At 41.8% G+C, this 13,013-nt stretch overlaps 1 protein-coding gene and 1 pseudogene across 4 annotated transcripts in view; both read right to left on the reverse strand.

Moving 5' to 3' along the window:
• Positions 1–6,184, reverse strand: part of Boll (boule homolog, RNA binding protein) — a 95,762-nt gene extending 89,578 nt beyond the window's left edge. For 2 of the 4 annotated variants that reach the window (XM_028765698.1, XM_028765699.1), the window contains exons 1-3: positions 5,729–6,184; positions 3,080–3,223; positions 222–313 (exon numbers count right to left, since the gene is read on the reverse strand). In XM_028765698.1, coding sequence (XP_028621531.1) covers positions 222–313; positions 3,080–3,223; positions 5,729–5,749 — 257 coding nt within the window. In that variant the 5' untranslated portion in view covers positions 5,750–6,184. Of the gene's footprint in view, positions 1–221; positions 314–3,079; positions 3,224–4,942; positions 5,240–5,728 lie in introns of those variants that run through there. The other 2 variants (XM_028765700.1, XM_028765701.1) reach the window with 2 other exon arrangements.
• Positions 1,806–2,272, reverse strand: LOC114619767 (annotated as a pseudogene).
• Positions 6,185–13,013: the final 6,829 nt, after the last annotated feature.

The following is a 13,013-nucleotide window of genomic DNA, read 5'->3' on the forward strand; positions in this document are numbered from 1 at the left end:
AGAGAGAGACAGAGAGAGGGGGAGGGGGAGGGAGGTGTGGAGAGGGATAACAGAAAAAGACAGAGAGAGAGGGATGGGGAGGGGAGAGGGAGAGAATATATGAGAAAAGTAGGGCATAAAATTCTCTCCTAAAAAAATGAAGACAAAGTATATTAGCATATAAAACCTAAGCCAACAAAATATAATTCATTATTCTATATATTATGTGCAATGATACTAACCCTTTGGACACTCCAGCTCTGTCATTAACAATCTTCACTTCTTTTACAGACCCATATTGGGAGAAAAATTTTCTTAAATCATTTTCATTTGTCTAATGACATAAAAAGAAAACATTAAAAAATACTTAAACCAATAAAAGGTGAAACAACTTTGATATTTATTATGGAGACATAAGAAAATAGAAAACAAGTTGAAAAGTACATATCATCATTAAAAATGTAGGTAAAAACCACTGTTACTAAAATCTATGCACCTTGATTATGTAGTAGAAGGTAGCTCAATGATTATATGTAAGTCAAAACATCTTAAACTGAATTATTCTAAAACTACAAAGTACAATAACTAGGTAAAGGAATTCTTCAGCAACTTTAAGAATGCTATGTTGGATTACATATACTAAACCTAGTTAGGCTGTGTACTACTGACTCTAGTATTTGGGGAGGACAGCAGTTACAGTAGTGAAACTAGGTCACTGTGGTCTAATTCAGTCACTTTATACTAATCAATATAGTCTTCAGGACAACTGAGGTCTTAGGAAAAGACTGTATTTTCCAAATACCTGATTTTGCCATAACAAGTACAAACTGACTTACTATTTCAAATTACAAGGTATTTTATCTGTACTCAACACACATTTTAGCTAACTGCAGATATTATAATGATACAATAAAATTGGAATAACATACAATGTCCAAGATGTTTACAATGGGTAAGACAATAACAGCTATTCCCAGAGTATTTACAGTGAATTCTTTACAATTTTATTTTTTGGGTTCAGTTGCAACTGTTTGTTTCCAAGTATAACTTTAAGGTTATATAAAGGAGAATCAAGAGATGCCTTAGAGCACAGCCACTTATTTTGAGTTCAGCTGCTACCACACTAACTTAAATACACTATCTGTTATTTTGGATGGTAACCTTAACCCTGCTAAGTTGGACAATGACCAATACTACACCTAAGAATAAGTGAATTACTTTTCTTCTAATAAATAAAAGATGGAATCAGTGATAGAATAAGAACTGCTATTAGATATCTAAAACCAAGTTAATCTAAACTATTCTTTGGAAGAAGAATTACTAATTCAGCCTTGTAGAGTAAGGAGACAGTCAAGATAACTAGACTTGAAGAGAGATAGTTCCTAGGCATCTAAGAACAAGAGGTTTAAAAAGTCTCACACTGTTTGCTACTATAGGGAATTATTTCCTTACTGGCTATTATTTTTGTGGTTTTGAAAAAAGATATTTCTCATGGGAAAGACTTCTGTTACCTTAGTGCCATGGGTATACAGAAAAGATGGAATATAAAATCCATATTGTGTTTTTAGTGTGATGTGCTTTAGTGACTTACATGAAAATGTTTGTATTTATTGAATATTTACTTTAAAAGTTCACTAAGATGTTTAATATGAATGAATGTTAAGCAGGAATACTCATTATTTGCCATAGGTACAGAAAAATATTTCAAAAGGTAAGTATTTAGGAAGCATACTTATTTCACATATTCAGATACCACAATCACATATTCCAGAATAGTTATTTTGGCAAATATACTAAGTGTAACATTTTTTCTTTTTTTTTTATGGTTACAATAGACATTTATTTATTTAATGTGAGACATATGTAGAGCAAATAATTCTTAAATTGTGATTCTGGTTGAAATAACTTCATGAAAATATGGTGAGACCAGGTACACCCACAGATCTTAACTACACGATCACTTCTTCGCCCATTCTTCCCTTTCCTTTCTTTCCCGAATAACCTCTTTCAGATAGGGTTCAAGGTAGAATTTGTCCTCCTCATATTTTGTCCACTGATCCTTAGGCAAAATCTGATGCCTCATACTCAGGTCCAGGGCTCTCTTAATTCGAAACATTCTGTCATTGTAAAGGTCCTCAGGAAGCCTTCTTACAGCTTCTTTTACGTCTTCAGTTTCATGTATTGTATCATCTCGCATTAACCCCCGTTTATTGAATCCTGCAGCATTATAATACCACTTTCGAAAACCATCCAGCCACTTGCTTGATGCTGCAACAGCAGGTCTGCCCGCCATTTTGACCTCATATTTTTTCTTAAGTAAAAAACAAGTAATTTTATCTAAATTGTGGTAAGAGTATATAGAAATAAGATTTGTGTCAAAAACCACATATAATGGCACATTTTATTATAAAAGGTATCTCTCCCTATAATTTCTAATATGTAAACTGAGAAATGCTTTTATAAATCAATTTGAAAGGGGTGTGTGTGTGTGTATGTGTGAAGATGGAGCAAACCTTTACCATCAAGTTATATCCTCACCCCATGTAAGAGAATCTGATTAAAATATTCCTAAATACTCCCTGTACATATCTACTACTACCTCTTATATAAGAATACTGTGAATAATTTCAATTATGCTTTTCTGAAAGAGTGAAATAGCTGATGAGCTGAGTTTTACAGATCAGATTTTTACAGACTCTCTATTTGGATCACAAGGCCTTTTAAATTATCCAATTATAAATCCTATCAAAGAAAGCTATTTGTAACAAATCAAAGTCTAGGACATTAGTTAGGAATGCAAGAATAAAGGTTGTGATAAAGGTACACAGTTTACAAGACTAAAATCTTTAGATTAAGTTTTCATTTAAAAATCAAAATAATTATCTAGGTAATTGTAGCATCATATAGGTAAGTAAAACTGAAGTATGAAGTGTTATTTGTATTTAAACCAAGACAATGTGAAACACATTTTGTATATTAACCATATGTATATTAACCAATATGCAAATGTAATTTTATAGTTGTATAGTTTGCGAAAAAATGAAAGAGAAGCAAAACACTCTTCTTCCCCACCTTGTTGCGCTCACAAATAGATAGATACCTTAAAGTCAATTCCTCCTACAAAGATGCGGTTAGGGATCACAGTTCCGTATCGCGGGCCGCTTATTGGGTTATTCAAAGGCACAGGTGACACAGGATTAGGGGATGGAGATAATGAATCTGTTTGTGTCTGATTTGTTGTTTGCTGTAAAATAAAGTCATTTTAAGCTTTTAGCACTAGGCATACGTTTTAATACAGGATCATCAAAGCAGTCATTTAGGCAAAATGTCATATATTAGACTTGACTTCATTCCAATATTATGAAGATTGTAATTTAAAATTAGAGCTCATAGCTTTTGGGAGAAATAAAAATGTGACAAAGTACTTCATTCTACAGAAGTGCTTACTATTAAATGTACTATTCAAATATACTTACATTAATTATGAGATAGGCTATTTGTTAAGGAGGAATACTAAATTCATAAAGAAGTCAAAGAGGGAGAAAAGAAAATCCAGATGTCTGGAGATGTTTTGTCTCAACCATTTTGTCCAGGTGTTAAGTTGGCCTGGCACTCAGCTAGGCAGTGGTGTTCTCTTGTTAACAGAACATCAACATTAGACAAGGTCACTGTAGTTATAATGGATCAAGATTTTAAAAAAAATTCTTTAATCATGTCTGAATACTGATAAAAACAAAAGCACTGTCCAAACCATGAGAACTACCAAACATTGCTGTATCCTGGATAATCTGAGCAACTGTTCTCCTTTATCAATCTTATTTTTAAAGTAATAACTAACATATACAATCATAGAAATATTCCAATTTCCTTCCAATATACATCCCAGGTAAAGCCTTTCTACCTGAAATCCTAAAAGTCTCAAGCCCATATTGCATAAATTGTGTACTTAACACCTGATAGGCTCCGTGGTGTAACTTTCTTCCTAGTACTAATGACTTCACAGAGAATTCAATTACAGATATGTCTGTGGTCTTCAGAATAGGTTCCAAGACAACCAAGGCTATATAGAGAAACCCTGTCTTGAAAAACAAAACAAAATTGGTACATATCTATTATGTTCATACTTCTAATTTTGAAGGCTTAACGTATCAATATCAATGTCCATTTATTTCTAGTATAGACTTTGTTAAATAATGAGAAGTCTTCAAAAACTTCTCTAAAAACAAAGGAGTTCAATGGAAGTACTAGTTTGCCTTCAAGTTTAAGAAAGAAGACTCCATTTTTCCTGTGAGAGGTGGATGAAATCAATCCCAAGTGAAGAGATCTCAGACACTGAGAAAGAAAAAGTACATATTTTAAAACAAGCAATTCACTTCCATCTCTGATTTTAAGGCTCCTATTGTGGATGTTATGGCTTCCTTTCTTATTTACCATTTTCTAAGATGCCACATATTTACCTGTCACTATGCTGTAATATTCATGAGGACAGGAAGGTTGCCTACCCTTTTTAAAAAACTCACTGCGACATGCAAAACAGAAACATCACATAGCAAGTGTTCCGTGTGTATCTGTTGAATGCATGGACGAGTAGATTATGGTTTAACGAGAGACTTGCTTGGTATTTGCTCAACATTTGGGTAAGGACCGAAGTATCAATAATATTCTAGAACACATTTTATGGCTAGCGGCAACAAGGCTCAGAGAGAGGTAACATCAAGTTCCTTAGAGATTAGCAGTGAATTTGACAAGAGAGGAAACCTCCCACTGTCAACCATTTGAAAGCATGGAGCTAGGGGCTGCTCCAGGATTGTTAGTCTGGATCCTCGGCTTCTCTGTAAAGCTTGACCACTAATGAGTTTATTAAGATGCTCTTTCAAGGTAGCGTGGTCCCAGTGCCTCCTTCTCTGGGGCTTAACCTCCAGATGGATCATCTTTGCAAAGACAAAGGAAGAGGTGGGCTAACCGTCGCAGTCACCGCCTCGGTGCTCCTTCCCCTCTGAGGCCAGCAGGCTGAGGCGATGGGGCAAATGGTCGAATTGAAAACTTCCTCGGGTTCTCTCGGGTCATCGTGGCCAGGGGCACTGACACGAGGATCCCCCCCCTCCCCACCAAAGTGCGGGAGGGAAAAGAAGGCCAGCCAGCGAGAAATTTTGTCAGGCAAACCCGCCAGCAGCGGTGGCGGGAACCCTCAACGGCACCTACCACGCGCTGCCCGCCTCGTGCACAGCGAGCCACGGCCTTGCGTTGGCGCATGTTGATTGGCTGTCGGCCGGGCACGGGGCGGGGCGCGGCGGCACGTTACCAGGCTGTGCTGGGGCCCGTAGGCCCCAGGCCGGGCCCAGGCCTGACAGGGCGGCGCGCGTAGCTCAGGCCTTCCCGGGCTCAGGCCCTTCCAGGGCCGGGCGTCGACGACGGTCGCGCAACTCGTGGCCGCGGGCAGCGAGAATGTGTCCCGAAAGGGCGAGCGTCGAGGGCGCCGCAGTTCGGGCGGGAAACCTTCAGGGCTGCCGCTCGCTAGGCATGGAGGGCCGATGGCCGTTTCCCCGAGCTGCCCACCCGCCCACCGAGGGCCGGCGCCCCCGCCCCCGCCCCCGCCGCCCCTTCTCACACATCCCATGGGCTGCTCTCCTCAGCGGGGACGCCCGCTGCCCTCTCGCACCGCGTTCCTTCCCAACCAAACAGCAAGGCGTTCAGCTCCAAAGCCCACCCTTCCAGTCGGAAGCCGGGCCGCGCAGGGTTCAGCACTCACCGCCCGGGACTCGGTCTCCATCTTTCTTCTCCACTCCTCGGAGCGGCTGGAGGCGCGGGAAGCTCAAGTTGGAAGGCGCGTTCGCAGGAAGCGAGCCGGCGCGTCTCCCGTCGGGGACTCGCTCCCCCTGGCGGCGGCGGCTGCAGCGGCGCAGTCTCGGAGCCGGGCGAGCTGGCCTGGGGGGCGGGGGAGGCAGGCTGCGCGGCGGCGGCGGCGGCGGCGGCGCTGTGCGCAAGTCCCGGAGGCGCCGGCGGCGTTGGCGGCACGGACGGCGCGCACTGCGACTGCCAGCGGCGGCAGGACGGGTGGACCGACGGACGGCGCGCACTGCGAGCGGAGGCGGACGCCCGCGGAAGCAAAGTAGTTGCGGACCGTCCCTGGCCTGGACCCTCTAGGGTCAGCTACCGTGCGTGGCCTCTGGGGACTTCCGAAGGCTGGTTCGAAGGCAGGAAGACAGTTTCCACGTGCAAACTCTGCTCCCACTGCGGGCTCCACACGCGGAAGCGGCAGACGCCTCTGGTCTCAGCATCTGTCGCTGTCGCTGTCACTCATCCCGCCAGGGAGGGCGGGGCAGCGCAGTCCAGGCCACTGGTAGGCTAGCTGTCCTGAGCTCCTGAGAGCAGAAGGGAGCTGGGCTAAGGAATTTAATCTCAGCACTTGGGAGGTAGAGGCAGGAGGATTTCTGAGATCAGGGTCAGCTTGGTCTATAGATCAAGTTCAGGGATAGTTTTGAGGGCTACACAGTGAGACCTTGTCTCCCTCCCCTCCCCCCATAAAAACAAACAAAAATAAGAGAGCGCCTAAGGGAAAGGAACCAGCTTCATTAGACTTGGCCCCAGAGCGTTGGGATCCCCTTTAAATACTTCTTTGCAAGGACTGTTTGTAAAAGGTGCCTGAGAGCCTACCTTTCTCTCTCTCTCTCTCCCCCCCCTTTTTGGTTTTTGTTTTTTTTTTTCGAGACAGGGTTTCTCTGTGTAGCCCTGGCTGTCCTGGAACTCACTCTGTAGACCATGTTGGCCTCGAACTCAGAAATCCGCCTGCCTCTGCCTCCCAAGTGCTGGGATTAAAGGCGTGCGCCACCATCGCCTGGCTCCTACCTTTTAAGTAGTATGTAATTTCTGTTAGATAAATTCATGTAATAAGGACTGTCATTATTATAGGCGACTATCCATCATGGTGCAATGCTTTATGGTCATTTCTAATATAAATAGGTGGATAAGTACTTGGGTCAAAGTCTAAAGTTGTAGCTTTAACCCTAGCACTCTGCAACCTGGCCTCTTCATCTTAAAGGGCTGGCTATGTTTTTAAGCCGCCAGCATCAGCAACCGTTTAAGTTACGTCTGTGATAGCTTGTCCTCAAAGTAAGCAGCAACAATATTAATGTTAATATGTCCAAAGGTTACTTATCAAAAATAAATATCTGGAAGCGCCGGGCGGTGGTGGCGCTTTAATCCTAGCACTTGGGAGGCAGAGGCAGGCAGACTTCTGAGTTTGAGGCCAGCCTGGTCTACAGAGTGAGTTCCAGGACAGTCAGGGCTACACAGAGAAACCTTGTCTCGAAAAACCAATATGTATATGTATATATATATGGAAGCTTAGTTATTCACCAAAAATAAGATGGGAAATAATTTTTGTTAATTTTAGAAGAAGTATCCTAGCAGTTGTAATACATTTCTTCATACGATTTAAAATCATTTTCTGAAGTTTTAGCTTCTGTGGAAAAGGAATACACAGATGTGTATTCAGATTTAAATACATATTCTAGAATTGATTTTTGGGCATTCTGTCCCTCCAGTTGTAACTAAGGATATGAGTATAAAACTAATCTCTTTTCTGCTGAAGGCTTTCTCTTTCCTACTAAAAATAGTTGCGTTTGCAAGGTACATCTTCTAAAAAGGGGCACTTGTCACAGGAAATATTTGGTCTGACATAATGAACAAACTTGAGGGAACAGTGGCTGTGTTCCAAGTCCGCATCTGTGTTAGGCAAGATAGCTGCACTCCTTGGTTCAGCTCCTCTTTTACTTTTTATCCAAAAGGAACTTAAAAAAACACTTGGCTGAATCACACAAAATTATATGATCCAACTTAGAAGACAAAGTAGAGTTCTTATGCTCATAATGGGATATACTGCTGGAAGGCAAAGTTCAGATGCTAGTCCTTGTTTGCAAAAATATTTAAACTTATTACGGGTCTCTTCTCCCATTCCAAATAAAAGACACACCCCTTAATATTTAGGGTAAGCCATATGTACTAGAGCTGGGCAGTTATCCACCCTCTACATTATTATTATCTACTTCCCTATCAAGAATTCCAAGTTATGGCCGGGCGGTGGTGGCGCACGCCTTTAATCCCAGCACTTGGGAGGCAGAGACAGGCGGATTTCTTAGTTCGAGGCCAGCCTGGTCTACAGAGTGAGTTCCAGGACAGCCAGGACTATGCAGAGAAACCCTGTCTCGAAAAAAAAAAAAAAAAAAAAAAAAAAAAAAAGAATTCCAAGTTATAACCTGTCATGTTCCATCTGGATAGCTCGTAACTCCAAATGGCCAGCCCTCATGGCCATGTTTTATGACTCACCTACCTCATGTTGTCTTCTCTTTCTTCCTCCTCCTCATGGTCCTCCTCCAACCTCAAGCCCAAGAACTGAAACCCCACCTACCTCTCTTCCTATCTGTAGGCTGTTGGCACCGTTAGTCAACCAGTAGTTATAAATCACGGAGCAAGGCCACATACCATCCCTTGTCCCTGAGGCAGCCATGGCCAGTATTTAGCATTACAGTACATAGCAACAGACCAAACCTCAAGTCCTCAAGACACCTGAATGTAGAAGAGGCCAGGGATAGTGGTGTGTGTCTGTATTCCCAGTTGCCCATGAGGCTGAGGCAGGAGTCCACAGTTTGAGACTAGTCTGGGTAATATAAGACATCTTCAAAATAAATAAATTATAAGGGGAGAAAAGACCAATTTGTACAAATGATAATTATATCTAAACATTCTTAAAGTAAGATACAAGCTAAAGATGTGTGAACTGTGATCAAAGCACTATGGAAATGTCGATATACATTGTGGGTATACAGGCTGGGAGTGCTGTCCTGGCAGGACTGGGAGAGAGCTTCTCAGACCTTACTATATACCCAATGATGGGCTAAATACATTCCTTTAATTTAATTTTTTTTGGTCAGAGTTTCACAGTGTTGCTCAGCTGACCTATATTGAACACTGGCCTGTAACTCATGGTCATTCTGCCTTAGCCTTTGATTACTGCAATTAATTACAGGACTGTGCCCACTATACCTCAGTTTTCTATTCAAATTTCATTGAAAAATTTAAAAGTAATCTCATTTATTGTGAATGTGTGTGTGTGCGCGCGCGCACATGTGTGTACAGAGGACAACTTCTGGGAATTGGTTCTCCTTTTCCACTATGTAGGCCCCCAGGATCAATCTTAGGTTGTCTGGCTTGGTGGCATGTGCCAGTACCCTTTGAACCATCTTGCCAACCATTGCTTTGTCACTGTCTTACTGTCTCTCTCCAATTAGAATTTGAGTCTTAGAGAGGTAAAGTGACTCTTGTCACGTTGTTAGTAAGGGTTGGATGCAGTTTTCAAGACTTAATTCTATTTGACTGTGTTATTCATACCTTACAAATCAGTTACAAATTAATTCTGGGGACCTTTGCAAATTAGAGCTATCAAAGATACCTGATCTTAGACATTATCTAATCAGTGATAAAATTTACAAAGATTTTTGTTTAGGATTTGGATTTTGACTGTCCATCAAAGCTCATGTATTGCAGTTTGGTCCTCAGCTGGTAGCAGTACAGGACATGAAGAAAAATTTAGGCAGAGGGTCCTCATTGAGGGAAGTCAGATAATTAAGGATTAATAATCAACCCATAAGTGACTCTCGGCAGCCTGTCTACTCTTCTCATTGCTTTCCTGATACTATGAGGTGAAGAACTTTCTTTCAAGCATGTTCTTCATTGTATGTTTTGACTGATAGGCTCAAAATGATGAGACCGAGTGACTATCAACTGAGATGTCTGAAACAGTCAAAACAAGTCTATCACTGTTTGTATTTTAGATATTCTGTCACAGCAAGGAAAAGCTAACACATTCTCAAATCAGAACAGATTCTGAGAGTCAGTGGTGGGAAACAGGTTGTTGAATTAGAAGAAAAGAGCTCATATGAAAAGGAGGTTTAGATATCTGTTTCGATAGCAGTTTAGACAGTAGATGACTTTTACAAAGGTAACATGGAGTAGTGCAGTATACAGGGACTGCGAACATGGTTCTGTTGGTAAAGAGCTTGCCTTTCTAGCATGAAGACTGTAGCATGGATCCCCAACACTCATGTAAAAAGCCAGGTACATGTTGTAACCTCAGTCATAGGCACACAGACACATAAGGATCCTTGGGGCTTGTTTGCTAGCAAGATTAGCTAAAGTAAGAGACCTGTCTCCAAAAAAAAAAAAAAAAAAAAAAAAAGGTAGAGAACAGTTAGGGAAAACACGTGAATTTGGATTCTGGCCACCACCACTATATGAATACATGTACACCCATTTGCATATACACATCAAGTTTAATAATGACAACCTAGTTTGTATGTCTGATTCAGTTTATCATAGAATCCCAATGCTACTCATATTTTTTCTATCAGTCTGTCCAGATCACAGTTCTTGGTCTTAGTCTGCTTTTTGTTACTAATGAATTACACAGATTCGACAACGTTGTAAAGAATAGGAGTCTATTTTGGAGGTTCAAGGTCAAATGTTGCATCTGGTGATGAAAGTCTTTCAGGGGGATCCTGAGGTGGTACAGGACACTACACAGCAAGAGGCTCTGTGTGTGTGTGTGTTTGTGTGTGTCTTTCTGTGTCTGTCTGTCTTCTAGTCCCTCTCATAAAGCTACTTGTATTCAATCATGGTCATCTACCCTGATGGTTATCTAATTCCAATTACCTTCCCAAACCCAATGTCTAAAACAATTTGAATCTAGTTTATACTGTCTTAATTCTTGTCTTAGTCACTATTCTATTGCTGTAAAGAGACCACGATCACAGCAACTCTTACAAAGGCAAACATTTAACTGGAGATGGGTTACAGTTTCAGAGGTCCATTGTCATTATGGAAGGAAGCATAGTCACGTGCAGGCAGACATGATGCTGCAGGAGCTGAGAGGCATCATGAATCTGGGTCTTCAGGCATCATGAAGAGAGACCAAAGCCACTGGCCTTGGTTTTGCCTTTTAGAATCTCAAAGCCTGCCTTCACTGGCATACTTCCTCCACCCCTACTCCAACAAGGCCACACTTTCCAATCCCGACTAGTGCCATTCCCTAATGACTAAGTATTCAGTTATGGGGGCGTACTTCCAGATTCATCCACCATCTGCCATGACAATAAACCTTTTGGAACCAAAAAAAAAAAAAAAGAAAAGAAAAGTATTCAGTTATATGAGCCGAAGGAAGCCACTCTTATTCAGACCAAAATTTCTTCCAATGGGAGTAAATTTCAACTCATAAACCTTTGGGAAAGACAAACTTTCCAAACTGTAGCATATATTTTCGCTGTACTCCAGGACTTACCCAAACCTGCCCTTCTTGCTTGCCTTCCTGAAATGGAAACTTAAGGATTTTTTTTAAAAGTCAGTTGTGTTGGAAGGTATTTTTCTGGAGCATACATTTGAAGGAGTATTTCCTTAAAGTGGACACAGGTGTAAAAGGCTAAGGCAGACTTGTGAATGAACGTTTCACTGAAGCAGAAACAGAAGAGAGGATGTTCTGCTAAAGCAAGCATGTGAAAGGACATGTGATGAAGGATTCTTTGCTAACAATGCATTTATTAGTCTGCCTTACATTGTGTAGTTGAGCTGCATTTGTCAGGACTCCATAGAGAGAAATGCACCAAAAAACTTCTGGTGGTGTCCTGCAGTTCTTGCTGCTTTTTTCAGACTCAGGCTGGTTGGCAGAATGATGTCAACTGAAACAGATGCATGTATTGAGGCAAGAAACGTGCTGAGGTAAGACACACGGAGGACATGTGATGTTTGGAGGGTATAAATAGGACCTGATGGACCGTGATGGAGGCTGAGCTAGGCTTGCTTATAGAGCTCGCAGTGCAATGCTTGTGGGTCTTGAGTCTTTACTGATCTATGCTTCCCTGAGAGAAGCACAGTCAAGAACTTCTCCTGATGTTCTTCCCTGATCCCTCCTGCTTACTTGAGTGGAGACTGAGGCCTGGCTGTCTCTGCTAGGTAGTGCCATCACTGCTGATTCATGTTTGCTGTCCCGACTCTCCTGGACTGCTAGTGAATCTGTGAAGTGTTTGCAAATATATTGAGTTGCTGCTGCTGCTGATCTGTGAACTGAACTGCCGATTTTCAGATAACACAGACAGGAGTTGCTCCAAAGAACCTTTCTAAGATTTATCTATTTTTTTTATTTATATGAGTATACCGTAGCTGTCTTCAGACACACATCAGACCCCATTACAAATGGTTGTGAGCCACCATGTGGTTGCTGGGAATTGAACTCAGGACCTCTAGAAGAGCAGTCAATGCTCTTAACCACTGAGCCATCTCTCCAGCCCTCCAAAGAACCTTTCTAAATAAGACTACTTCCCCCGTACCCTTTCTTTTCCACTGCCTCTGGTGGGTGGTGAGCTAAAAGGGAGGTAGGTTATAGTGGGGAAAGAGCCTTGAATTCATTAGCACAGGAGGAAATTTCCTAAACAGAACTCTAATGGGTCATGCTCTAAGATCAAGAATTGATCATTGGGACCTCATGAAACTGGAAAGCTTCTACAAGGCAAACAAAGGACATGTCACTAGGACAAATTGACAACCTACAGACTGGGAAAAAATCTTCACAAATCTCACATTTGATAGAGGGCTAACTTCCAAAATATGTAAAGAACTCAAGGAGCTAACCACCAAAAAAACCAAACAACACAATCAAAAAATGGGGTATAGAACGAAACAGAGAATTTACCACAGAGGAATCTCAAAGGGCTGAGAAGCACTTAAAGAAATATTCAAAATCTTTAGTCATCAGGAGTTGTGGATAGCCCTGGGGTTGCTTGTATTTTGATGCTAATTCTGCTCTCCTGTGAGGGGTTGTGACCAGGAACTAGGAATGAGTCACACATACACAGGTGACTTCTTGTGAACCAATCCCCTAGTGAATAAAGGAGCCAACCACGGGGTGAGTAGGCAGGACTTCTGGGTTGGATAGGGGAAGAGAGGAAGCAGGAGAGAAATAGGGTCTTTTGGAAGGGGATGGCATGAGG

This window comes from Grammomys surdaster, unplaced genomic scaffold (assembly GCF_004785775.1).
Source record: "Grammomys surdaster isolate TR1022 unplaced genomic scaffold, NIH_TR_1.0 165, whole genome shotgun sequence".
Taxonomy (NCBI): Eukaryota; Metazoa; Chordata; class Mammalia; order Rodentia; family Muridae; genus Grammomys; species Grammomys surdaster.